Source organism: Meles meles, chromosome 12 (genome assembly GCF_922984935.1).
Source record: "Meles meles chromosome 12, mMelMel3.1 paternal haplotype, whole genome shotgun sequence".
NCBI lineage: Eukaryota > Metazoa > Chordata > Mammalia > Carnivora > Mustelidae > Meles > Meles meles.
The window spans coordinates 71355388-71379440 of NC_060077.1; the positions used below are offsets into that span (position 1 = coordinate 71355388).

The following is a 24053-nucleotide window of genomic DNA, read 5'->3' on the forward strand; positions in this document are numbered from 1 at the left end:
CTGGTCACGCGTCTGAGACCTCCGAGTCTGACTCACTGTTCCTTTGGGGAGTGTCGCCTGGTATCCCTCTGGCACTCCACCCCCAAGGCTAGAGAGATCCTACCTCTAGGCAGGCCCCGCGCTAAGCGGTGTACATTATCTTTCTTAATTTCCCCAACATCCCTAAGCTGCGGGTGCTGCTACTACCCGAGTACTGCGGACCTCGGAACGACCTGAGAGGAGCTGGGCACCTTTCCCGAAGTTTCACTGCTCGTGGCGGAGCAGTGACGCGGAAAGGATCTGTGCGATCCCGAAAAGCCCAGGCCACAGCCCACAGCCTCTCAGCTCTGCACGCACCTGTCGCGCGCGGGCCCCGCTGGGGGTGAGGGGAGCTCGAGAAGAGAGGGACCCAAGGGGTGACTGGTGACTCTCCTTCCTGCTCTTGGCTGCGCGGAAAGCCCATTTCGGGCGCAAGGGTGGCTTTGCACTTGGGAAAGGATAACCTGCCTTCTCCGGGAATCGCATTCCCTGCGGGGGCAGCGTTTCGGGGCAGTGTCCCCCCTGCGGCGGCGGGGGCGAGCGGAGAATCTGGGGTCCGAGAGCCCGCCCTGGGAGGAAGTGGGGTGGCTGGGGCTCGGCGGCCAGCCAAGCGGGCGGGGCTGGAAGCGAGGCCGCGCGTGCGGGCGGTCCACGCGGTGGGCGTGCGGCGCTTTCATTCAAACTTTGGGAGCCTGGGTTCCGGCGTCAGCGAAGGTGTGACCAATCAGAGTCCGGGGACGGGAATAAATTATGCAAATCACCATCTGGCGATGGGTCAGATGACTCCCATACTTTTAAAAACTACCTCGCCGGGAGTTCGAGGAGTGACAGCGGCAAGTCCTGGCTTCCCGGGCGGGCGGCACGGGTGGGGGCAGATCCAGTTCAAGCCCTTCACTCTCCCCGCCACTCCCCGGGCTCAGAGTAGACAAATTCTCACTCCCACCTTCACCTTCCGCGGGCCAAGGCCACCGCTCTCTGGCCGAGAGAGGGCTGCCCCCGTGGGGTCTTGCCCGCGCGGACTGCTAGAAACCCCGAGAGGTGTTGTCTGCTTCGGTCCTGTTTGGGGCAGGGGGTGTGGCGGGGAAGGATGCGCAGCTCCGTTCCCCTGCTCTGCCTCTGGAGCGTCTATTGTTGCTTTGCGGCGGGAAGCCCCACACCCCCCGGTCCGGAGGGACGGCTGCAAGGTAACGTGCATCTACTCATCTTACCCCCCTCCCCAACTTCTCTGCGCCACGTCCCCTCTCTGTCCGGCCGACCCCTTTCCAGCCCCTCCTGGTGCCCGCGAAGTCCTCTTGCCTTTCCCACTGCCCGGTCTCTCCTCCTAATCAGCTTTGCAGTTCGCTTGCTCCTCGGCGCTTCTGCGGGGGACGTCCCTCGCCTGGCGTCCGAGAGGCCGCCGGCGGGCGGTGCGCTGGCCCGCGCTCACCCTCTCGCCCCACCCCCTCCCATGATAAGGTGCCCTGGATCCGTGCGGTCCAACCGGCAGAGTCGGCCGCGGGCCGCTTGCTTCAACCTTGTCCTTTGCGAGGCGAGAAGGTTGTTAGAGCTGAGTCGCCTGGTGCCCTCCTTCTAATCTGGGTGTGGGTGTTTGGAAAGTTAAGGGAGCAGGGGAGCTGGCTGTGGTTTGATTCACGGTTGCCGGGAGCATTTGGTTGAGTAACGTGACTGTGACCAAAAGCTTCTGGGCCTCTCCCACCCGGGGGTTGGCCTCCTCTTCCCTTACACCCTCTCAATCAGCGCTCTTCCTCTTCCTACCTACCTCTCTTCACCTTCGTCCTAGATGCTGGCCTTTCTTCTTTCCGAGTTCTATAGGGCAGTCTCTTTCATCAGAGGGAGACTGCCCTGGTGGAATGAGGGTAGGGTCACCAGTCGGGTGTGGGGGTGCCAAGTCAATTAGTTAAGTAGCAGAGAGGGGACATCCCCTCAACTCCACCCCATTATCTCATCTACTTACTATTCTGCTAAGTTGAGCCATCATGGGCATGCTGTTGGCCCATGTCAGTTTATGCACACAGGGGCAGGTTAATTTCAATGAATGGGAAAGCTCTGCTTCACTTCGCAGGTTTAGTACTAACTAGAACTGTGACCTGGGGTAGTTCAAGCTCTAGCTCCTCTCCTGTAAAACGCTGAAGTTCCCTCCAACTTCTGTGTTCTGTGATTCTGAGTATCTGCAGGCCATTCTTTTGAGTCGAGAAAGTATGTATCATGTGCCTGCCTAGTGCCAGGCACTCTTTGGGGGCGGGAGGTGGGGGGAATACAAAAATGAACAAAACAGATGATCTCTGCCTCTTGGAGCTTACGTTTCAGTAGTGGGAAGACAGACGGTAAACTCATTAAAATACATACACGATGCTCAGGAGGAGAAAAGTAAAGCAGAGGAGGAACAGGGTGCTGGTGGGGAAGGTGGTGCATGTTTAATTGGTAGTCAGGCTTCCCTCACTGTGAGCAAGGAACTGAAGGGAGTAAGAGAATGAGCTGTGAAGGCATACGGGTCAAGAATAATCGTGAAGTCCCAGAGGCTGAGCTACCCATAGTAGGAATGAAGCTGGAGAACTCTGGGGTCCGAGAAGACCAGATACTCAGGGGAACATTTTATGTCAGTATGTGGGTTTATTCACAAATCTGCCCCAGGAACGTCAGAAGACTTTTGTCCTTTTCTCCTATAGTTTCCCCATCTGGTCTCTGTGAATGGCTACCTGGGTGGGAATTGGGGAAGGCTGGCTATTTTTGCCCATGGTTCAAATTTCTGCTGCTTGGGGCTTTTGTTCATGACTTTAATGACAGTTAACCTGAGGTCTGCTCATGTATGTTTAATCACATTTTCTGGAACCCGATCCTTTTACATCAGGTATATTCTTTTCCTTCCCACGGCCACCTTCTCTACCATTTTGGTGTCTCCTTCCATGATTCCATTTGCTTCTTCGCTCTGGGATAAGTGAAACTCCTGGAGATGTCATTCGGTATTTTTTCCTTTGATCTCTAGGTGACAGGAGAGTTTGATTTGCTAATTTCCTAGCCTGTTATCAAGGGATGGTTTCCTGGATGTCTGGATGATGCAGGGTGGGGTTCTTTTATGACTGTCCCGCAACAGCATGGCGATAAAGCGCTTTGAGTTAAGAGGCCTTAGAGACCTGACGGGCATCCACTGTGTTTTGGGACCTGGGCGCTGTGTGTGAGCAGCGGAGCGGAAAGGAGCGGTTTTGCTGCTCTTATGGATTTCCCCCATGGCTGCAGTCATTTATTTAACAAACTAGAAGAACGTCTGGCTCGTGTCTGGCACGGCAAGGAGTCCTGAGGGTGTAGGAGGTCTTTGGAGTAAGCGCTGGAATCCAGCTGGGAATGCTAGGGGAAGCCCATTGTATGATAGTGGCTGGCTTCTTATTTCTAATTCCAAAATCCTGAGTCCTTTAAAATTAGAACATTATCTTGGTAATTTGTTTGTCACTTGTGGGAAGGAGAACTCATTTGATAGGGAAGAGGGAAGGAAAGAAAGAGACACCTGTTTATTTCAGAGTCACAATAATTCACAGTAATTAGGACGAGTGACTAACCAAAATTCTTCAATATGAAGGAGCTCTCCCTTTATCCTGTCCTTGCAACTCTCCTGGGAATAGAACTAGACCCCAGATCTCTCACTGTCCAAGCCCACTAGAGGCAACCACACGCTGTTCTTTTTTCCCCCAGATGAGGGCCACAAATCCAGCTATATACAGGTTTCTGCCAAACCTCCTATAAGATTCAACCTCCGCACGTCTGGGGACTCAGACCATGAAGGATGCTACCTGTTGCTCGGCCACAACCAGCCCTTGGAAGACTGCGGCTTCAACATGACCGCCAAAACCTTCTTCATCATTCATGGATGGACGGTGAGCCCCGGGGAGGGAGCTCTGCAGCTTGACACCAGATTTGGTTTTCTTTGTTTTGGTCAATTAAAAAGAAGACTGGTGCTTCCCGATTCTGCTCTCTGTCTCTCTCCCTCTTTTTCTTGTGGGCTGCTTGTGTTGCAGACAGCTGTGAAGAATGTAATGGGCCCTTCGCTGAGGGGGCAATATGGACTCCAGCAGGGTGGTATTTAATGCCGGCACACAGAGGGCTTTCAGAAAGTGGCTCTCCTGAAGGCAGCAGCTCAGCTCCACTGGCTCTTAAGGGGCCCTCTAATTACACTTAATTACATTGGTCAACCACTGCCTCGCGGGGGGGGGGGGGCGTCCCTCCCTAAGAGCTGAGCTGAACGGCAGCAAGTTGACTGGCTCTGAGAGTCTATGAAGAGCCAGCTGGCCTGGCTCGCTGGCCGCCGTTGGCATGGTGCCCTCCTGTTTGCATAGAGATGGCTCTGGTTAAAGGCACTGGGGCTCTTTATGTGCCCTAGCTGGGCAATTCACGTTGAAAGGCCCATGACAAACTTCAACAAAAAAGGGCTTTAACGCTCAGCTTTAGAAGCTTTTGACCAGCGAGGGGTTTATTCAATCATATAATGATGGTCTGCAGGAAAATGACACTGTTAGGTGAGCAGGTTTCTGCCTGGGCTAATTGGGAGGGGACATTCTTCTTTTTAATGATGAGAAATTCATATCCGTTACATGCTTTCTGGGTCTTTAGGTCTATCACCGACTGCTGGGGTCAGGCCTGGGGATGGGGTTTGGGGGATGGGTAATTCCCCATCTACCTAATGTGCCTGGAGGGATGGCGAGGGCCTGGCTATCCATCCCCATCCCACAGTCTACAATTAGAATCATACAATTGAACCTTTTTAAGGCCCCCTGTCAAAATGCAAATACAAACTGCCGACAACTTACAAACGGGTTGCATTCCAGAAAGTTCTTTTGTAATCTGTTTGGAGCTTGGAACAGCAGTTTCCCATAGAAGCAAGATGGTAAATGGCGTTTGGGTTCCCAGGCCAGGCACAGAAAATCTATTTATCGAATACTGTACATGTGGATAGGTTTACAACAGGACCTAGGCCCTATTTATAGCTTTGTTTCTGTGGGAAAATGTGTTCTGAGTTCTAATTTGGGATTCCAGGGAGATATCTTCCCTACTCTGGAATCAAGAGGGATGGCAGAGATGGGCTGTGGGATGGGGTCATCTGTTAACTCTGCATTTGCCTAGGACACAGCATCTCCTTGCGTCTCCAAGAGAGAAGCTAATTCTTCAGGACAACCCTTCCCAGCTGCCTTTGGGGCCCCTTGCTTGTCTGTGACAGCGACTCAGGCTAACCCCAGGCCAGAATGGCCACCAGCACTTACCTCATAGTGGCCCTACTGGACAGTGGGTGGCCACCTAAGACACCAGCTATGAAGATTTGATGGGAAAAGCAAGATAGAAAGAGCAATGGAAGACAAACACGTAGTGATCCTGCCTGTGGCCAGTCGTGCTCATGTGCAAACGTTTGTTGTCTGAGCAGCCATTGTAAAAGTTCTGGAACTGGCTGGGGAGAGGGTCATGGAACTGAATTCCGTATTCATCAGGACTCAAGAAGCCCATAGGAAGAATTTTTAAAAATGTCCTGTTTTCTTTGCAGATGAGTGGCATGTTTGAAAGTTGGCTATACAAGCTGGTGTCAGCCCTGCAGACAAGAGAGAAAGAAGCCAATGTTGTCGTGGTTGACTGGCTTCCCCTGGCCCACCAGCTTTACACAGACGCAGTCAATAACACCAGGGTGGTGGGACACAGTGTTGCAAGGATGCTTGATTGGCTGCAGGTAATTGCTCTGAAGAACAAGATCTTGAACCTGAACCTTCTCCCCCTCTCTCTGTCTCTCTCTCTCTCTCTTTTTTTTTTTTTGGTTAAAGATTTTATTTATTTATTTGACAGAGAGAGAGATCACAAGTAGGCAGAGAGGCAGGCAGAGAGAGGGGGAAGCAGGCTCCCCGCTGAGCAGAGAGCCCAATGCGGGGCTTGATCCCAGGACCCTGAGGCCACGACCCGACCTAAAGGCAGAGGCCCAACCCACTGAGCCACCCAGGCGCCCCCTCCCCACTTTTTTTAAGAGAAAGACAGTGAGAGAGGGAACACAAGCAGGGGAGTGAAGAGAGGGAGAAGGAGGCTTGCCCCACCCCTAGCAGGAAGCCCGATGCAGGGCTTGATCCCAGGACTCTGGGATCATGACCTGAGCTGAACTCAGACGCTTAACCGACTGAGCCACCCAGGCGCCCCGAACCTGAACCTTCTTAAGAAAATACAGCTCAGACTGTGTTACCATAAACTCCAGGAGTCTAACAGTGTCTTTGGGATTCAAATTTTTACTGAATTAAGTATTGCTTGAAACGCTTGAAAGCTGGAACTTTGGAAAGTGTTTCAGTTATTGGTATATTTCTGGATCTTGCCTGTTGCTTTATTTGCTGGAAGAAAATTTGACTGATGCATCATTACTTGCTCATGCTCTCAGGTTGGGAATAGTCAGGATCTAGGACCAGCCTGAAATCTTGAAAAATTCCTGAAGTCTGCTCTTTTTCTCTGAAGGGTGGCTGTCCTCAGGGGGAAGGAGAGGGTTGGTTCCAACAACTGCAGTCTAATGGCACACTTAAAATACTAAGTGTGGAAAACAGATCTCAAGCTCTTACATTTACTCTGTAGAGGTTAATGATTTGCCTGAGATCAGTGGACTTACCCGGAGGCAGGGGTGTACTGGCAAAGTGACCCCATGGTCTGGGCAATTCTAGTCTGACCTTCCTTTTGCCCATGGAGTCTGATGAATCCTGGCAGCAGTCTGGTTAGGGTTGGTGAGCAGTACCCAAGTTCTCTGCCTGGGTGGTTTTGTAGAGCTGGGTTTCTGAGCTGTGGGGTCCAGGGCGCACGTCCTCACCCTGCCAGGGAAGTGCCCTCTCTCTGGGTATCCCGGGTGGGCTTGTGGTGAGCAGGCCAGCAGCTCCTGGGGCCTAAGAGGCGGGGAGAGAGCAGGCTGGTGCAGACCATGGCTGGCACTTAGTCTCCAGTGAGTCGGGTGCCCCCCTCATAGTGCCCGAGAGAATGGAAATGTAGCCCAAGGGTCAGGGATGTGGCTTCTAGTCATAACCTCCACCCTGCCCTCAGCACTCAGCATGTAAAGTGCCATGAAGTCCTTTTGCCCTCCCCTTCTCTGGCGACATCCCATCCCCGTCTCACTGCCAGCAGTGAGGGCCATGCCCTGGCCGGTGTCTGTCCCCGGTTCCCCTGGCTCTTCCCTGTCAACGTAGAATTGTTGAATTGTTGGTGACCCTGTGGGCTCAGGACCACACACTTCACTCACAGTCACTCTTGTCACTTCCCACAGGAGAAGGATGATTTTTCTCTTGGCAATGTCCACTTGATTGGCTACAGCCTCGGCGCTCACGTGGCTGGGTATGCTGGCAACTTCGTGAAAGGCACGGTGGGCAGAATCACAGGTAGGTTCTGCTTCCTGCGCTGTGGGCTCACCCCCAGCTCCCTCTGCTCCTTGCCAAGCTGGCTTTCTGCACCGGAGTGCTCCTGCACAAGGCGGCTATGACAGTCAGCTTTGGAAGGGACCCGGAGGATATCTAATCCAGAGCTTTCCAGTGTTCTTTTTGGACACAGAGTTCTTTCAAGTTGAACTTGTGTGGGACCCTGATATATGAAACAGACAGAAGGGATGTTCTGGTGGAAGCTGGATAGATGGTGGGTACTGTTCACTTTGCTATGGGGCCTTTGCCTTCCCCAGAGAACTCTCAGGGTCCCAGAGCACCAGGGAACACAGTTTGAAAACCACTGGTCTAGTCCGACAGGCAAGGGGCGAACAGCTAATAACTTACATGCGGAACAGGGGTGAGCCCCGAGTCTCATTCCGTTGTCTACAAGTGGTGCTCAGGATCTCCAGGGAAGTGAACAAGTGGAGGTTCCAGTCTGAATTCTGCCTTATTTCTGTTTCACCACCGACAGCGTTTCCCAATGTTTTGCTGGCGCGTTTATTAGTGGTAATTATCTGTTCAGAACGGATGCTTCACCTTTGTCATTAAAGAGACCGTTCTGATGTTGGTACCCAGGTCGTCGGTGAAAAAATTTTGTTTTCCATCTTGAGCTTCTGATGTGTGTTTGGATTAAATCATCTAATGAGTGGAAAAGTGTGAAGGAGTTTCTTTCCCATTTTTGTGCTTCCCCCAGGCTGAAATTAATGGCAATTTTGTTGCCCTAAACTTTTATCTTCCTTCCAGAATTCTCAGACTCATCTTCACTTGCAGCTTCTCTCTCACCTTCAAGATACCGAGGGCCCAGCTGGTCACTGAGAAGGAGAGATGTGATCAATTTCCTTCCCAGCAGTGTTTTTATTTTAAAAGAGGAAAAAGGGAGTCCTTAGCTAACAAATGATTTAGTAAAGACACACTTTCAGGTTTTTGCACCATGCTGGTGGGGTAGATTTAAAAACATATGTATTTGTGAAATTTTATTGGCCTGCCTCCAATCATCCCTGGGCTTCAGTCTAACACACACACACGCACGCGCATGCACGCACACACTCCTTTGGATCTAGTTATTTGATTTAGCACAGCTTGAGAACCTCATTTTTGCCTACCAAGCCTGTGGGGCCCGAGGGTCCAGGTGGATAGTGATTGTGTGGCCACGTGACTGCTCATTAACGCATTGCTGGTGCAGAGCTGTTTAGCTGTAAGCCCCTCTGGGGTCCATTGTCTGAACAGCTCCCCTGGACCCCAGTGAGAGGCACGATGCTTCAGAGCGGAACCAGCCTTGTTCACATCCCCATCCCCCCCTGCCGCCCAGGAGGGTCATTGGCTGCAAGGACAAGCTGCAGATCCTCCCGTTCCCTCTTTCTGAATCTGAAATGAGGTGGGGCTAGGGAAGAGTTTTCCAGCTCTTCACCCTGCCTGTTTGGGTGCCGGCTGCTGAGATGCAGGCTCTGCTCCCTGAATGCTAATCAGTGCTCTGAGAGCCGCTCCCTGTCCGGCACGCCCCTTTTCTCCAGCCTTCCCTGTGGGCTGGCGCTGGGTGAGCGCAGTGGGAAGAAGTACCTTCTGGCCAGTTGCCAAGCAACCCCGCAGAGAGTATGTGGCTCACCTGATGCGTGCTGTTGTGCATGTCCGATGGGGGAGGCCCGAGGTCCGAGGGGGGAGTGCCCTCCCTCTCCATTGGTGGACTTCCCATGGGCCTGGGAACCAGGTGGTCCCAACTAGTAGAAGGACCGGACTGCAGCTCGTGTGGGGTCCTGAGACCCATGATGTTGCTGTACGGAGGCCAACAGGGGGACACCTGAACCCTAGTCTTGCTTGAATTAGAGTTGTGGACTGGGGTTTGCCCAAGTTTTACCTTTTGAGAGAAGTCTGTGTGATAGTAGGGAAGAAGTCATAGATTTCTAATTGAACCTGTGTCTAGTTAGTTACAAGTAAGCAAGCAGATTCATTTGTTCATTCAAGAACTATGAATTCAGTGTCCTCTCTTAGGAAGGCCAAGGCTTCCTAATGTCAAGTACCTAAGATGTGAGGAGCACTTCATGCTCTCTCTAAGACACATTGCAATGGGGCAAAAGGGGCCATTTGGCTTCATTTTACAGGTGGGAAACTAGGACTCGGTGCTTAAATAATGGGTACAGTTTCTTACATCCTAAGTAGCAGAGCCAGGAATTCAAGCCCAGGCTGTCAGCTTGCAGAGCCGGTACCGAGCCACCAGGCCATCCCACCTCTCCTTTGTGGGTGGAGATAAAACCGCTATTGAAATGCAGCAGGCCCTGCCCTGCCAGTGCGGAGGTTTTCCCGGGTGTGTGGGCGCGGGTATGTGTGTGTTCCATTTGCTGGACAGAACACTTTGGAAGGGCTCCGACTGAATGGAAGGAGGGGCGGTTCTCCACCTGTTCTTTTTTTGGTGGGAGTAAGCTCTCCCTCCTATTCCTAGTTTAAAAAGGTAAACTGTGTGACTTTTCCCCAGCATCTGTGAGCCCTGGCTCTGTGTCAGGCTGGGTGAGTCTGGGTAGGTGAAGGCTCAGCCTCCCCCCACCCCCCACCCCGGGCCATCTTCTCCAGAAGCCCTGTCAGCCGCCCGCATTCCTCCAGCCCAGCTTGGTTTCCATGGCACTGACCGTCTGGTGGAGACTTTTGTTCACATCAAGCAAAGAGCCCCTCTCTTGTATTGGTTGCAAAGCAGAATGGTCTTCTCTCTCTCTCTCTCTCTTTTTTCTTTCTTCCAGAAAACATAGCAAGAGGCAGGGGGAAGCTGCTTGTGTTGGTACTGTAGCCCTCGGAAGCCTCTGAACCACGTCCTCGTGGGCTGTACTGGGGGTCACTGCTTTCGTGCCGTCCTCCTTTGGGGCCCTGGGCTGTGGCTGAACCACCAGACCGCCCGGGGCTTCCTTTCTGCCTTGATCATACAGGCATTTCTCTAACCTTCTTCTGGAACCTGCTAACTTTCAGTCTCTACAGTTCTCCTGAGTGACGAGTTTCAGAAGTTTACTGTCCTTTCCAGACAACAGCTCTGCCTGTTGTTTAGTCTGAAATCACTGCAGTGATTCAAGCCTCACAGTGTGCTCCCTGGTTTTCTTGTGCTGGGATCCGATGGGCTCTGTCACCCATGTCCTCCTCGACGACTCTGCTCTTAGTCTTAACTCCTCTCTGATGTGGTGTTTCCAGTCCGCGGTGCCCCGGCCTCAGCACCGTTCCCATTCGGGGTCAGCGAATGCTTTGTCGTGGGAGCTGACCCGAGCAATGATGCATGTTTATCGGCCTTCCTGACCTCCGCCCTCTAGCTGCTAGCAGCTTCTCTCCCTCCCCCCACAACTATGACAACCAAATATGTGTCCAGGCATTGCCAAATGTCCCCCCAGGAGCAAAATCACTCCCAGCTGCGAACCACTGTTCTAGACTAAACCATGCTCTGTATTCTCAGCTCTCTCCTGGCTCTCTCCCTGTGTCTGTAGGGCAGAGAGCCGTCCAGGCTGGCGTGAATTTGGCTCCCATAATTACTTGAGCTTGGTAATAGCGGCTGGTATTTACACTGACAAGCCCTGAGTCTCTTCATATCTCACATGAACTGCATGGATTAATGTTCAGTTTCAATGTTATCGATGATACTGACGGTGGGAGTTTTTTCCAATCTAGTTCATAGACCACCTCCGTTTTAGAATCAACCTGGGGCATAAATACACATTTCGGGGCTCCACACCAGACTTGGCAATCAGGATCTCGAGGGGGTTGGGGAATCTGCATCGCATGCTTTGCAAACTCTTCTTTCTGAACGGTTTCCATTCATGTGGTTCCAAAAGAAGTCTCTTTTCGTATTGCTACTACCTGCTCGCTTTCCTTCCCCACCCTCGCCGCCTGCACACATATACACAGGTTGCCAGTGGCTTGTCTGGTCTTTCTAGAGTTTTTTTTTTGGTAAATATTTTATTTATATTTTGGGGAGCGAGAGCAGGGTAGGGGGAGCAGCAGGCAGAGGGAGAGGGAGAAGCAGGCTCTCTGCTGAGCAGGGAGCCCTATGTGGGACTGGATCCCAGGACTCCAGGATCAATGACCAGAAGCTTAACCAACCGAACCACCCAGACGCCCCTCCTTCCAGACTTTTTTTTTAATAGCTACATAGTAGAATTTGAATTTTTAACAAGCTCCCAGTGATATTTGCGCTGTTTCAAATGTGAGAACCGATTCTTGCTACATTGCTGCTTGCCTGTTCAGTGTGGAAAGTTTGCAGGCAAAAAGATTTCACCTTCTTGCTGCAGAATACAGGAATTCTGCGGGCCTGAGATACGGATCTCAGTGTGTCTGGTGTGGTCCCCACCCCTGATCTCCCTGTTCCACCCTTGGGCCTGATTCATCATTAAAGGAAGGAGAAGAGTCAGTCCACATGCAAATAGCTCCGTTTGGATAAACTGAGTCTTCCCTCTAGAACGTGCAGGGAGCTTGGTCATTCCATAAAAGACCTGCTTAATTAAGGCTGTGGAAGGATTTTGGTGGCAGAAAAAATGGGACGAATGGCTTAGTTTGGCCAGCCTGAGTTCTTTCTAGAACCGCTCCATTTGTGACAGGCTGGGGCTCCTGCGAGCTGCACGGCACTGTGAACCTGGCAGCCGGTTTTCTGAGTCTGCTGAGGTGGGAGGACAGGCGAAGGCTGCAGATGAAAGCGCAGGTTCCCCAAGTGCGGGCATCACACGGTTCCAGATTTATGGGGCTTGGCTCTGAGAAGGCCCTCCTTGTGCTCACGTGAATTTACCCGTAACTCAGCACTCATGGATTTGGCACACCTGACGCAGTTGGTCTTGGCTCCCCCTTCTGCTGTAGGTTTGGATCCCGCCGGGCCCTTGTTTGAAGGGGTGGACATCCACAAGAGGCTGTCCCCTGACGATGCGGACTTCGTGGACGTCCTCCACACCTACACACGTTCCTTCGGCTTGAGCATCGGGATTCAGATGCCTGTGGGCCACATTGACATCTACCCCAACGGGGGTGACTTCCAGCCGGGCTGTGGGCTCAATGACGTCTTGGGGTCAATCGCATATGGAAGTGAGTTCCTTATTTTCTGCTTCATGGAGAGGCTTGACTCGGTTTTCACATCTCCTCCCAAATCAGCCCGAACTGGTAGTGCTCCCACCAGTTCATTTCATAATGCCCCCTCCCCCACCATGGGGGCTGCCAACGCCTTGTACAGCTGGTCCTTCTACAGGCTTGTTAACAGCCATCTGTGGGGCTCTGCTTGGTGTTCTCCTGCTTTGAGGTCCCAGTTATTATTGGCTAAATTCTTTTCATAAGGAAAGGAATATGTATTTGTTGGGGGAAAAAAATCAAGCAATGCAGAACTGCATAGTGCAAAAACTAACCCCTTTCTCCCACTCCCTCTCTTATTCTTCAGAGGTAGCTGATAGGAACAATTTTGTATGTATCTTTCCGATCTTTTCTTCTTTGAAAACATGTATCTGTGTGTGCGTGTGCATGTGAGAGAAAGAAATTTTATTTTTTGAACTCACATTGTTCTGTAACTTTCCTTTCTTGGTCATAATACACACACACACACACACACACACACACACACACATACACATAGTGAATATCCCTCAGCATCAGAGCACATAGATTTACTTGACTTATTCTTTTTTTAAAAATATTTTATTTATTTATTTGAGAGAGAGCGTGTGAGAGAGCACAAGCAGGGAGATGGCAGAGGGAGAGGGAAAAACAGGGTCCTCACTGAGTAGGGAGCCCAGTGTGGGGCTTGATCCCAGGACCCTGAGCCAAAGTCAGACACTTAACTGACTGAACGACCCAGGGACCCCTCTTCCTTATTCTTTTTAAAGAGTGTATAATCTTGTACAGAATGGATGCACTAAAATTTAATTTTCGGTGATATTTTAAAGAAGGAAAACCAAGATGATGTCTCCATTCACTTATGATTTACCTTCTGAAAGCCCGAGCCTGTTCTCAGCAGTCTTGAGTTGAACTGAATTTGCTGCTGAAACTGATGCGTGGCCGCAGTGACCCATCTCTTCCGGGTTCCCGCTCGCTTGCTGCCTCGGGTCCTGGCAGTATTGCTATGTCTCCTTCCGTCTTAAGGCTGTAGCCCTCTCCCACTGTGATACTATTCAAGCAGCCCCCGCGAGGCTTGGAGGTCAATGCCAGGACCCCCATCAGATGGCGGCATTCCTTAAGGCCCGTGGTGTTATTGAGGAAGGGGTGGGATGGCTTTGTCAAATGTTTCTTAAGGTCCTAGGGTTTATGGAACCATTGGCTTTAGCTTCTGGTTACAAGAGATAATGATGTGCCGTGGGCCAGAAAACTCAAATCATACTCACACCGATCGTGTGACTCTGAGCGAAGTACTTGACCTCTGTGGGCTTCGGGGCCACCGTCTCTATTTGGCGCGAGGCTCATGCTGCGTGTCCCGTGTCTCGCTCTGCCAGCAATCACGGAGGTGGTGAAATGCGAGCACGAGCGGGCCGTACACCTCTTTGTTGACTCCCTGGTGAATCAGGACAAGCCAAGTTTTGCGTTCCAGTGCACGGACTCGAACCGCTTCAAAAAGGGGATCTGTCTCAGTTGCCGGAAAAACCGGTGTAACAGCATCGGCTACAACGCGAAGAAGACGAGGAGCAAGAGGAACAGCAAAATGTATCTCAAAACCCGGGCAGGCATGCCCTTCAGAGGTAACCAGATAATGCTGTGTGAGCCCTGGGGAAGTTCATCATTAAAAATAAGTGGTGGGGACCACTTTCGTGATGTGCAGCATCCCTCCCCGATCGCAGTGTTGATCTCTTAAATTTGTGTGAAGATAGGACTTTTTTCATTTCTTTGCATTGGCCTTTTGCAAAGCGATGTTATACTTTTCTCATTTGAGTGTCACAACACATCTGAGATGGGACCAACAGGGCATCAGTCATGGCTTGCATTTCTGCAACATGCTCTAAGACCAGAGGGGTTTGTGGGTGTTATTTTACAAATGACGAAGCTGGGGTTCAAAGAGTTAATATGTTGGTCCTTCACTCAGGGTCACACGGCTCAGGCTCTGAGGGTTGCTAGGCTGGGACTCCCCACGCCTTCCCACATTCCCTGAACTCTGAGTTTGGGGCTCATTTGATGCTGCAGTGATCCCTATGCCATTGCATGGAACACGAGCAGAGGGGGGCTGGAGGCTGGAGGCCGGGCTGGACCAAAGGGAAGTCAGCCCCTCAAAACTTGGTGTGCTGGGTGACTCAGTTTGAGTCGGGGTGTGCAGAGATGGCCAGCAAAGCTCAGGAATGCCTTGGTTCTGCTATCTCTGCAGTTTACCATTATCAGATGAAAATCCACATCTTCAGCTACAAGACAATGGGAGAAATCGAACCCAACTTTTACGTCACCCTTTATGGCACAAGCGCAGACTCCCAGCTTCTGCCTTTGGAAATGTAAGTCACGAGCTCCCTTTGACGGGTTCAGGGCCAGGAACAAGTTACTCTAAGAATGGGTGAGCGTAAGAATGTGCGAACGTGTGCAGGGGAAGGGCTGGGTGGCTCCAGAGCATCTGTGGTCCACACTCTCCACCAAGCCCTTGACTCAGACCCTTTCTAGGAGGGAGGCCCTTGGATGAATCAGCAGCGTGAGAAGCTGCTGGATCAGCTGGACAGAAACTGCTGTTTCATTTCAGGCAACGCCTGACCCCTGAGGCTGTAGGAAATTTGGAACATAAACGCCATTCCTGCACCGTTTCTAGTTGTCTGTGGGAAGGGCACATAGCAATCGGTGTGTATTTTGTCGAATGCACGCAAGGTTGGGATTACCAAGTGATGTCATCAAAGTACTCGCTTCCTAGGGCTCAGGGTCTAGTTGGGGGATCAGATGTCCGTGCACTCGCTTTCACACACAAATGGGGTGGGACAGGTCCCCCAAGTGTCAAATGAGAGGGACAGGCAGGAAGGGCTGTCTGTGGGCCCATTTCTCTGAGGTCCCTGGGGGACAGCCCACACAGAGGGACAGTTTTCCAGCAGCAGGTCGGTGACGCCTTTCCCGGTGTCCCCTTGTAGAGTGGAGCAGATCGGGCTGAATGCCACCAACACCTTCCTGGTCTACACCGAGGAGGACCTGGGAGACCTCTTGAAGATCAAGCTCACCTGGGAGGGCACAGCTCAGTCCTGGTACAACCTGTGGAAGGAGCTCCGCAGCTACCTGTCTCATTCCCGCAGCTCCGAGCAGGAGCTGAATATCCGGCGCATCCGGGTCAAGTCTGGGGAGACTCAGCGGAGGTAAGGGCCCCGTGTCAACCGTGAGCAGAGGGCGTCTGGCTCCGCCGTGTCCTCTCCTTGGCTGAGCACGCACTTCTAACCTTGCCCGGCCCCGAGCACGTGGGCAACACTGCAGACACCTTTGTAAGGAGAAGGGAATTCTGCATTGAGACCTCTGTCAACCATTGTGTGGCTTGTGTCCTGATTCCAAACCGTCAGCTGAGGGGGTGGGCAACATGGGGGCTGGGGTCCAGTCTCGGTTGTGTTTGCCGGATCCTGTGTTGGCCCAGAGGAAGGTGGGCTTCTCCTGGACAGGATCCCTTAGGAGCACTGCCTTGCTCACTGGTGTGCTATTGGGTGTGTGCCCCTATCTTTGCTTGCCCCTGTCCAGAGAAGACTCCGGTAGCAAGCCTGGGGAGTCCCCAGGGATGAGGTCCGCCTGAGGCCCTGGTTTCCCCAGCACCCGATTTTCAGAGCATTGTACCCTTCCTTCGGAGGCCGTGAGTCAAGGTTATGGGTGAGGCCCTGACGTTAAGTAACAGAGGATCCTCGGTGCTACGCCAGCTGGCAGTTCCCCCACGTTTTTTTTTTTTTTTTTTTTAATTTATTTATTTTTTCAGCATAACAGTATTCATTGTTTTTGCACAACACCCAGTGCTCCATGCAATACGTGCCCTCCCCATTACCCACCACCTGCTTCCCCCAACCTCCCACCCCCGCCCCTTCAAAACCCTCAGGTTGTTTTTCAGAGTCCATAGTCTCTTATGGTTCGCCTCCCCTTCCAATTTTTTTTTTTTTATAAACATATAATGTATTTTTATCCCCAGGGGTACAGGTCTGTGAATCATCAGGTTTACACACTTCACAGCACTCACCATAGCACATACCCTCCCCAATGTCCATAACCCGCCCCCCCCATGGATAAAGAAGATGTGGTATATATACACAATGGAATACTATGCAGCCATCAAAAGAAATGAAATCTTGCCACTTGCGACGACGTGGATGGAACTAGAGGGTATCATGCTTAGTGAAATAAGACCCCCATGGTTTTAAACTTCAGCCTGGCATGAGTGCTCCAGACTTGCATGTTTCAGCCCCTGAAACCGTGCCTTGACTCTGAGCAGACTTCTAAGCAGAAGTCAGGGAAGCCGGCAAGACCTTGGTAAAGAGAAGAGGGTTTCCTTGGCCACAGCTCTGTGTGGACTGCTGCGAGGTCACTGCCAGCCTTGGGATGACAGGAAGCAGCCTCCACCGTCTCTGTACCTAGTCTGTTCTGTGTTCTCCATTACAGTTCTTCCCGCGTCCCATTTCTGTGCATCGCGGGGACACAGTTTGGCCGAGGGTGGGGGGAGGCCAGGGTCCCTTGTCTGTGTGACTCTGGCCTAGAAACCTGGAAACTGGGGGAGCCAGAGCCCTTTCACGCCCTTCCCCTGTCTCTGGGTTACCGTAAATGTGTTCTCCAGTGTGATGAGATGTTATTAAATCTCCTTCCGAAGTGTTCAGACAAATTGACAGTCTGAGAGTAAGAGTTCCCCTTTCCCTCCTCCTCACCTCCATTTGGTGGGCCCCTCGCCATTCTGTTGGGGGTGAATTGGTCTCTTAATGTTATGTTAATGTGTTTTAATTTCCTGATCTCCATGAGGTAGGTCCCCTTCTTGTGTGTTTATGGGCTGTTTGGGCTTCCTGGTAAAGGTTCTTAAACCTGTTCTGAATGTGGCTTTTGTCCTTTCAGTCATCACGTCCCATACATCAGGGTCAGGTGCCCCATATATGTCTTTTGGTCATAGGGTCATGCTAATGACACACCGTCGAGGTCCATTTGGTTTGGCTCTAAGTTATAGTCAAACAGTTATTTGAGTACTGATTTTTCCCATGCTCTTGGTTGGGCAGTTTCTGAATCTTTGATTTTTGACTCAGTGCGGAATTCCAGTTACGCTTGTTAGTGGGTATTTCTGAGCACCCCGTTGGAGGTGTCCTGAGTTCCACCACAGGTATGGATATCCATGAGCAATTCAGGGCGGTGTATAATGTGCTAAAAGAAGACAAAACGTTCCTAATTAACTCCATGCCATTTTAGGTAATGACAATAGCAAAAACAACACTTATGTAACAATATGCTTTTCTATTAAGGTCAAGGGCTTGGGCCGTCAGGGAGGCTTCAGAGAGGCTATGCCTTGAAAGGCAGGCCACTTTTGGGTGGAAGGATGGAAGAAAGTAGAAGGGCCGTGATGAAAAGCTGCATGAACCCAATCATGACATGTGTCCCAGGAGATGTGTTTAGGACTCTTGCAGCAGCAATGGGGAGGTCTGGAGGTCTGGGTCAGGCTGTGGCAGGATGAAAACACTCTTTCCTCCTCGCTTGTTCCACTTTGGGTCCAGAAAGCACCATCTGGCTAAGGCCAGTGAGTTTTGCCTACATTGGTCGTTTCCCTTTCTTCCTAGATTAACTTTTTTTTTTTTTTCCTAGATTAACTTTTTGTGTGCAAGACTTTGAGAACACCAGCATCTCCCCCGGCCGAGAGCTCTGGTTCCACAAGTGTCGAGATGGCTGGAGAATGAAAAATGAAACCAGGTAACTGGGACTTCTGTGCAGTGTGTGTTGGTGCCCCAGCGTGTGCTGGACCTGGTTCTGGGCGCGGGGGACACAGCAGCGAACAAAACTGGTACATCCGATCCCTTCTCTTGTGAAGCTGACGTGTTGGAAGGAGAAGGATCAATCCGTGGAGTAGAGGATGTCAGAGTGTGGTTGTGTCTTTCTGCCTTTTGTTCTGCCTCCCTGGAAAGATGTTCACAGCCCATGGCCTCTCTGGAATCAGGCTATCTTAGAATGAATTTCTCCATGGTGACCAGGGCTGTGGGAAGGTTCCAGGGCTCCTGGCTTCCTTCTGGGCACCAGTTTGGAGTGAGGAGTCAAGTGGGAGGGAAAGGAGAAGTGCCAGATACAGTCCCCGTGTTGAGGTTTTCTGGAGCCCTGGGTGGTGTAAGCGGATACCAGCTGGCGGCTCTCCCTGTCGTTGAGAAGCAGGAATGCTCGTGTGTGTGGCATTGAATCAGACAGAAGGCCCATCTTGTGCCCCGGTGCTGGAGTCCCATTATTTCAGAATCGAGGAAGGCTGGTCTCATGGTGTGAGGCAGCAGGTGCATCCAAAGGGGGAGTTCGTTCCAGAGCCTCTGAGCCTAAACACCTGCTGGGGAGGTTGGAGATGGTCCCCCCTGCTGGCCCCCATCGCTTACCCCAACCGAGGCACTGGCTAATAATGCTGTCACCGTACACCGACCCCGTGGCGTGTGTCCACTTGGGCCCAGTGCCTTCCCTGTGCTATCTCCACTTACTTTGGTCCTCAACCCCATGATGCTGGTGGGGTTAACCCTGTGTGCTGTTGTGGACACCGAGGCTGAGAGAAGTTGGGTCGTTCTTTCTAGGTCCCCCAGCTGGCGATGGCTGAGTGAACATTTGAAGCACGTTGCTTGACTCTAAAGGCTGTAGTCTTTCTTGAGCATGGAGGTTTTTCTTGAAGTGAACATTGAAGCACGTTGCTTGACTCTAAAGGCTGTGGTCTTTCTTGAGCATGGAGCCTGCTCACCTGGACCTGGGTATCAGTTACCAAGCAGCTGCACCCAGGCTGGGGTCCCCTGTGATGAACCATCTGCCAGCCCCGGGGGACAGTCTGCATCCGCACTGCTCTGTCTTCTGTTCAGGGTCACTAGCCTGACCACAAGCTTGGTGATCATGGGATGCGCAGCTTTCTGAAAATTGCCCAGCTAATGAAGCGGCTCAGTCTAGTGCAGGCCCGTAGGATAGTCTGCTCTAATAATAATTTTAATTCTTTATGTTTGTGTTCAAATGTATACATTTCCAAGTGCCTCCCCAAATACTGATTTCATCAATCCTCAGAACAGTCCTGTAAACTGGACACGCCAAGGGAGGATCCCTATTCTTATCATTATTCTTAGATAACGTATCTTCTGATAAGACATTTTATTCTTCTTTTCCGCTCCAGAACTTTATGACAGTTGAGAATGGTGTAACTCACCTCCTACTGCCTCCTTGAGACAACAAGGCATCCATTCCTTTACCCTCAAAGGAACAGAAAGCAATAGAAGCCTGAGTAATACGTTAGTGCCAGGAGGTCCTGACATCCCTAGACGTAGGTTAGGCCTTCAGTGTTCTCTCCCCCGATAAGGATACTTGTCACCTATTCACTGATAAAGAGACTGAGGTTCCGGGAGGTTCAATCGCATGATTGCATAGCTGAGATTAGAGTCAAGATCTCTGGATTCTGTCTTGTCCCCTTCCTGCCATTCTACAGTCTCTCTTGTGTTTCAAAGTCAATGCAAAGAGGACTCATGGATAGTTCTCCCTGCATGTGTGTGTGTGTGGGGGGGGGCCACGGATGAGTATTGTGCTGAGCCTGTGCAAGCCAGTGGGGAGGTGTAAGGAGCTAGGAAGCCAGAGACTGCCCCAGTGTTGTGTTTCTCTAAGTGAATCCGTGGCTCGTTGGGAGAGGGGGAGGAGGAGGCACTGGGAACCCTTTTCTCTTGCTCTGAATAGGAAGCAAGTAAAAGAGTGTGACAGGTGTGTAAGAAACCCTGGTCTTGAGGTGAACAGAGCGCACATTCAGTGCAGGCTGGCGTGTTTGCCAAGCGAGTGACCGAGCGCCTCTCTTACACGGTTCCCTACAGCCTCGCTATGGATCTTCTCTGAGGGGCCAGCCAGGCCCGCCCACCCCCACCTTCCAGGGACATGGAGGAAAGTTACGGCTGAGGACACCCCTGAGGGAAGGACCCCCTTGGCCTGGACCCTCGAGCACCGGGAAGAGTCTCTTTGCTGGGCCCACGACCTTACCTCCTATGACGGTTGGGACATCTCACCAGAGGGGACCAGTAACTGCTGTTCCTGCTATTCCTGCTGCTCTAGAATAGCTCTAACTCCAGACCTGTGTGCAAAGGGTCAAAGGCCCGGGGCCTCTTGTGCACACGGGCTGGTTTCTAAGGAACTGGATGAGTCTGTGCTTTCCCTGATAACAGAACGCTTGTGGAAGCATGTGGAAGGCTGTCAGCTGCCAGACCGGACCTGAGAGGTGTGGAGTAGTCGTTGTGCTGGGAGCTGACTCGTGTTTGGAGGGCAGACCTGTGACTTCGTTCATCCAGAAGGAGGGGGTGAAGATCTGGGGTGGTGGTGAGGCCCTCACTGTTGGGGTTCCATGGGCTGCTCTGATCACTACTAGTTACATTTCAGCCATTCAGTCCTGCTCCCCTGGCTCGTTCTCTAAAGCACACATCATTGGCTTTCTTGGTTTTCTGTTGATTATTTTTTGATTGGACAAATGTTTGTTAAGCACTTAACTCATTAGCACACTCATTAGCACATAGCAGGAGACACATTCATAAACCTCCCCAGACTTAGAAACTGAGCGGGTTGGGATTTCTAGACTCCCTTCCACTGTAGGTGATCCAGGGGTAAACGTGCGATGAGGGGCACGAGGGATGCTACGGGGGGACGGTGCTGGGGACTATAGGGTGTGAGAGTTGGGGATCCCAGGCATTCAGGGATTTCAGCCAGTTCGGGAAGAGTGACACGTTTGATCACTTGCATGGGAGCAAGCAGAGTGCGGTACGTGCTGGGGACAGAAGGGTGGCCAGTCGCCAAATGTGACGGTTTCAGAGCAGAATCTCTTCCGCTTAGGAAGACAGAAGGCATTATGTATCTGTTCTACAGATCCGTTCCCGCAGAAACCAGCCCCCATGGAGCAGAGCCGGCACTAAGATTTAATAGAGTGCTTCCTCCTCCTTGGACTACCTTCCTTTCATAACCGTGCCTTCTCTGTGTTGAGCTCAGAAAAGCCTTCAAGTCCTGGTCTTAATATGAATGAATATATGTGATATCTGGGAAAGTGTTTTATACTTTTCCAAAGATTTGCATGTGCATCACCTAACTAGAGACTCACAATGGGAGGTGCAGGGCAGCTCCTGTCTCTGCTTGAGAACACTGGGGCTTCGTGGGGTTCGGCCACATGCCCGGAACTATATTCCAAGTTGGTGGTGGGGTCAGGGATGACCCAGACTTCCAGGAGGCAAGTCCATAGTGTGCTCATTTCTGCCACTTGGTGAAGAGGTCCGTAGCCTTTTCCCACCAGTGTGCCCCAGATGTGACGAACAAGGAATTATTTTTTAGAGCCCTCCATAAAATCATAAACCCTTTTATTAATATATAACCGGGAAAGCAACTGAAAGCCCAGAGGCTGGGCTTTTTATGGATGAGATTTGTTTGGAGGGAGATGTGATGTCAGGTTGGGGGAGAAGAGTGATTTTTTTTGTATCGAGATTGAGGTTTTTAAAGGACGTAGTTGTGCCATTTATCATCTGTGTTGTGCCAAAGTTGTATCATTGGTCAATGCCAAACTTCCAAAGTCGTAACCAGTCAAGTCTGAATTCAAGGTTGTTTTCTTAAATTGCGTGCTTCCTCTGTTGCTTCTGTGAATGGTTCCTAGCCAAAGTGGAGCCCATGTTATTGACTGTGCGTCCCGATTACTCCTGACTTCTGTTTTTAGTAATGAAAGCCTTAGGAATCAATTCCTCGGTGGGTCATGTGTTTATACATTTGACTTGAAGCCTTATTTGTATATAATGATGCTGTTTTTTTTTTTTTAACACTTACAACACTATTTATTTCTCAAGTGTATATAATGTATAAAAACAAATATATGGTTAGCTTTTATTTTAAAATTAACCAATTTTGAGATTGAAAATTTTTAATAGTAAAATAATAAAAATCTATACAATGCTTTGTGGTCTGGCATCTCAGTTCTTAATATTTGAAAGAATTATGGCTGCCCAAGCCTGCGGTTTGACAAAAAGTTACTTTCAAATAAGCTCTACTCTCTGTTTGATACTAATTATAGGTAGGAAGTGGACAATAACTCCCTTCACTGAAGAACAAGATGGAAATTTATTTATTTTTTAAAGATTAGAGAGAGCACACAAGCAGGGAGAAGGGCAGAAAGTGAGGGAGAAGCAGGCTCCCTGCTGAGCAGAGAGCACAATGTGGGACCCGATCCCAGGACCCTGGGATCATGACCTGAGCTGAAGGCAGATGCTTAACCAACTGAGCCACTGAGGCATCCCCAAATGGAAAGTTATTCAAATTGCACAAGTGCCTTGAAGTGTTATGTTAAGAAATAGGGCAGGTGGCTGGACATTGGGGAACATTGGGGAGGACATAGGTTTAGTCACATGAGGCCTGGTAAACAGTGACTCAGGCCAGGTAGAAGCTGAAGTCTCTATTGGGCTCAAGTCTCGGCTGGTATTACTCTGCTCCATAATGCTGAGAGGGGTCCAGGCTCTAAGTTTTTGCTGCACTACCCATAGGATGTTCCCCTCATCCCCACAGTCCAAAGTGTCCCCCACTAGGTCCTCTTCCAGACCGTGAGAAGGAGGAGAAAGAGAAGTCCATCTCCAACAAAAATACTGAACTGGACAAAGTTCGTATTTGTCAAATTCTGACATCTCTTTCTTATGCCTCTTGCTATCTTCACATAAAATCGGAGCATTTCTTTTATTGCAGTGGAGCTTAATGATCATTTTATACATTGCCTCAGAAATTTCCATACAGTGTGTGGACCATGATGCTTTCCTGAGCTGTCCCTCCATGGCTGGTCATCAGGTCCACGATCCTTTCCTGCTCACTTTTTTCCCCTGGTGCCTCCTTTCCTATTGCCCATTCTCACCTTGCTCCAAACATTTCCCCACTCATCCTACTCAAATGTTCCATTTCCCAAATATACTTGAGTTTCTACTCCCTCCACCCGAACTCTTGTTTGTTCAGTGTGGCTGACTCCCACAAGGGGATGGTTGGAAGCTTTCAACTTAGTCATGCTCATGGAGCAATGCCTAGTAGGCCTTTAGTCAGTCCAGAGTTATTCCCATTGTCAGAATAAGATGCTTATTGATCCAAGTTAATCTTTGATTTGCAGGAGAGCAAAGGTTTCCTGTGAGGGTAGGAAAATACTGGGTCAGAGTGGTCACCTTCCCAATAGGCTGGTCCTGCTTGGGAATCTTTCCTCTAGTGAAGTCCCCTAAAATCCTGCTGGTTTCACAGTGGATCCCATGCCTTCGCCCCCCATCCTGTAGATCCTGGGAGCACCAGTGTTCGTTTTTTCCCTCCCTCTTCTCCCCTTGGTTTCCATGGAGGCCATAGTTGCCATGGCGAAGTGGAGAGAAGTGTCAAAGCTGTCTTTTGTAACAGTGGGGTAATCTACAAATTGGGGATGGCCTCTCCTAAAAAAAAAAAGAAAAGAAAAAAAAAGATTACTAAGTATGTGCAAAGAATGAGAGTAAAACAAAGCCAAACTAGGGTTCAAGTCATTTGTTCTCCTAAACATCTGTGGTTAGTAATATCATTTAACCTTGA

General features: G+C 50.7%; 1 protein-coding gene across 1 annotated transcript; it reads left to right on the forward strand.

Annotated features, from left to right (window-relative positions):
- The first annotated feature begins 854 nt into the window (after window positions 1-854).
- LIPG (lipase G, endothelial type) lies at window positions 855-22389 on the forward strand. The gene is made up of 10 exons (XM_046025875.1): window positions 855-1202; window positions 3703-3884; window positions 5540-5719; window positions 7271-7382; window positions 12234-12455; window positions 13847-14089; window positions 14707-14827; window positions 15443-15661; window positions 18111-18215; window positions 20327-22389. Exons 1-10 carry the CDS (start codon window positions 1106-1108, stop codon window positions 20346-20348), a joined length of 1503 nt encoding a protein of 500 aa, XP_045881831.1. The 5' UTR covers window positions 855-1105; the 3' UTR covers window positions 20349-22389.
- Window positions 22390-24053: the final 1664 nt, after the last annotated feature.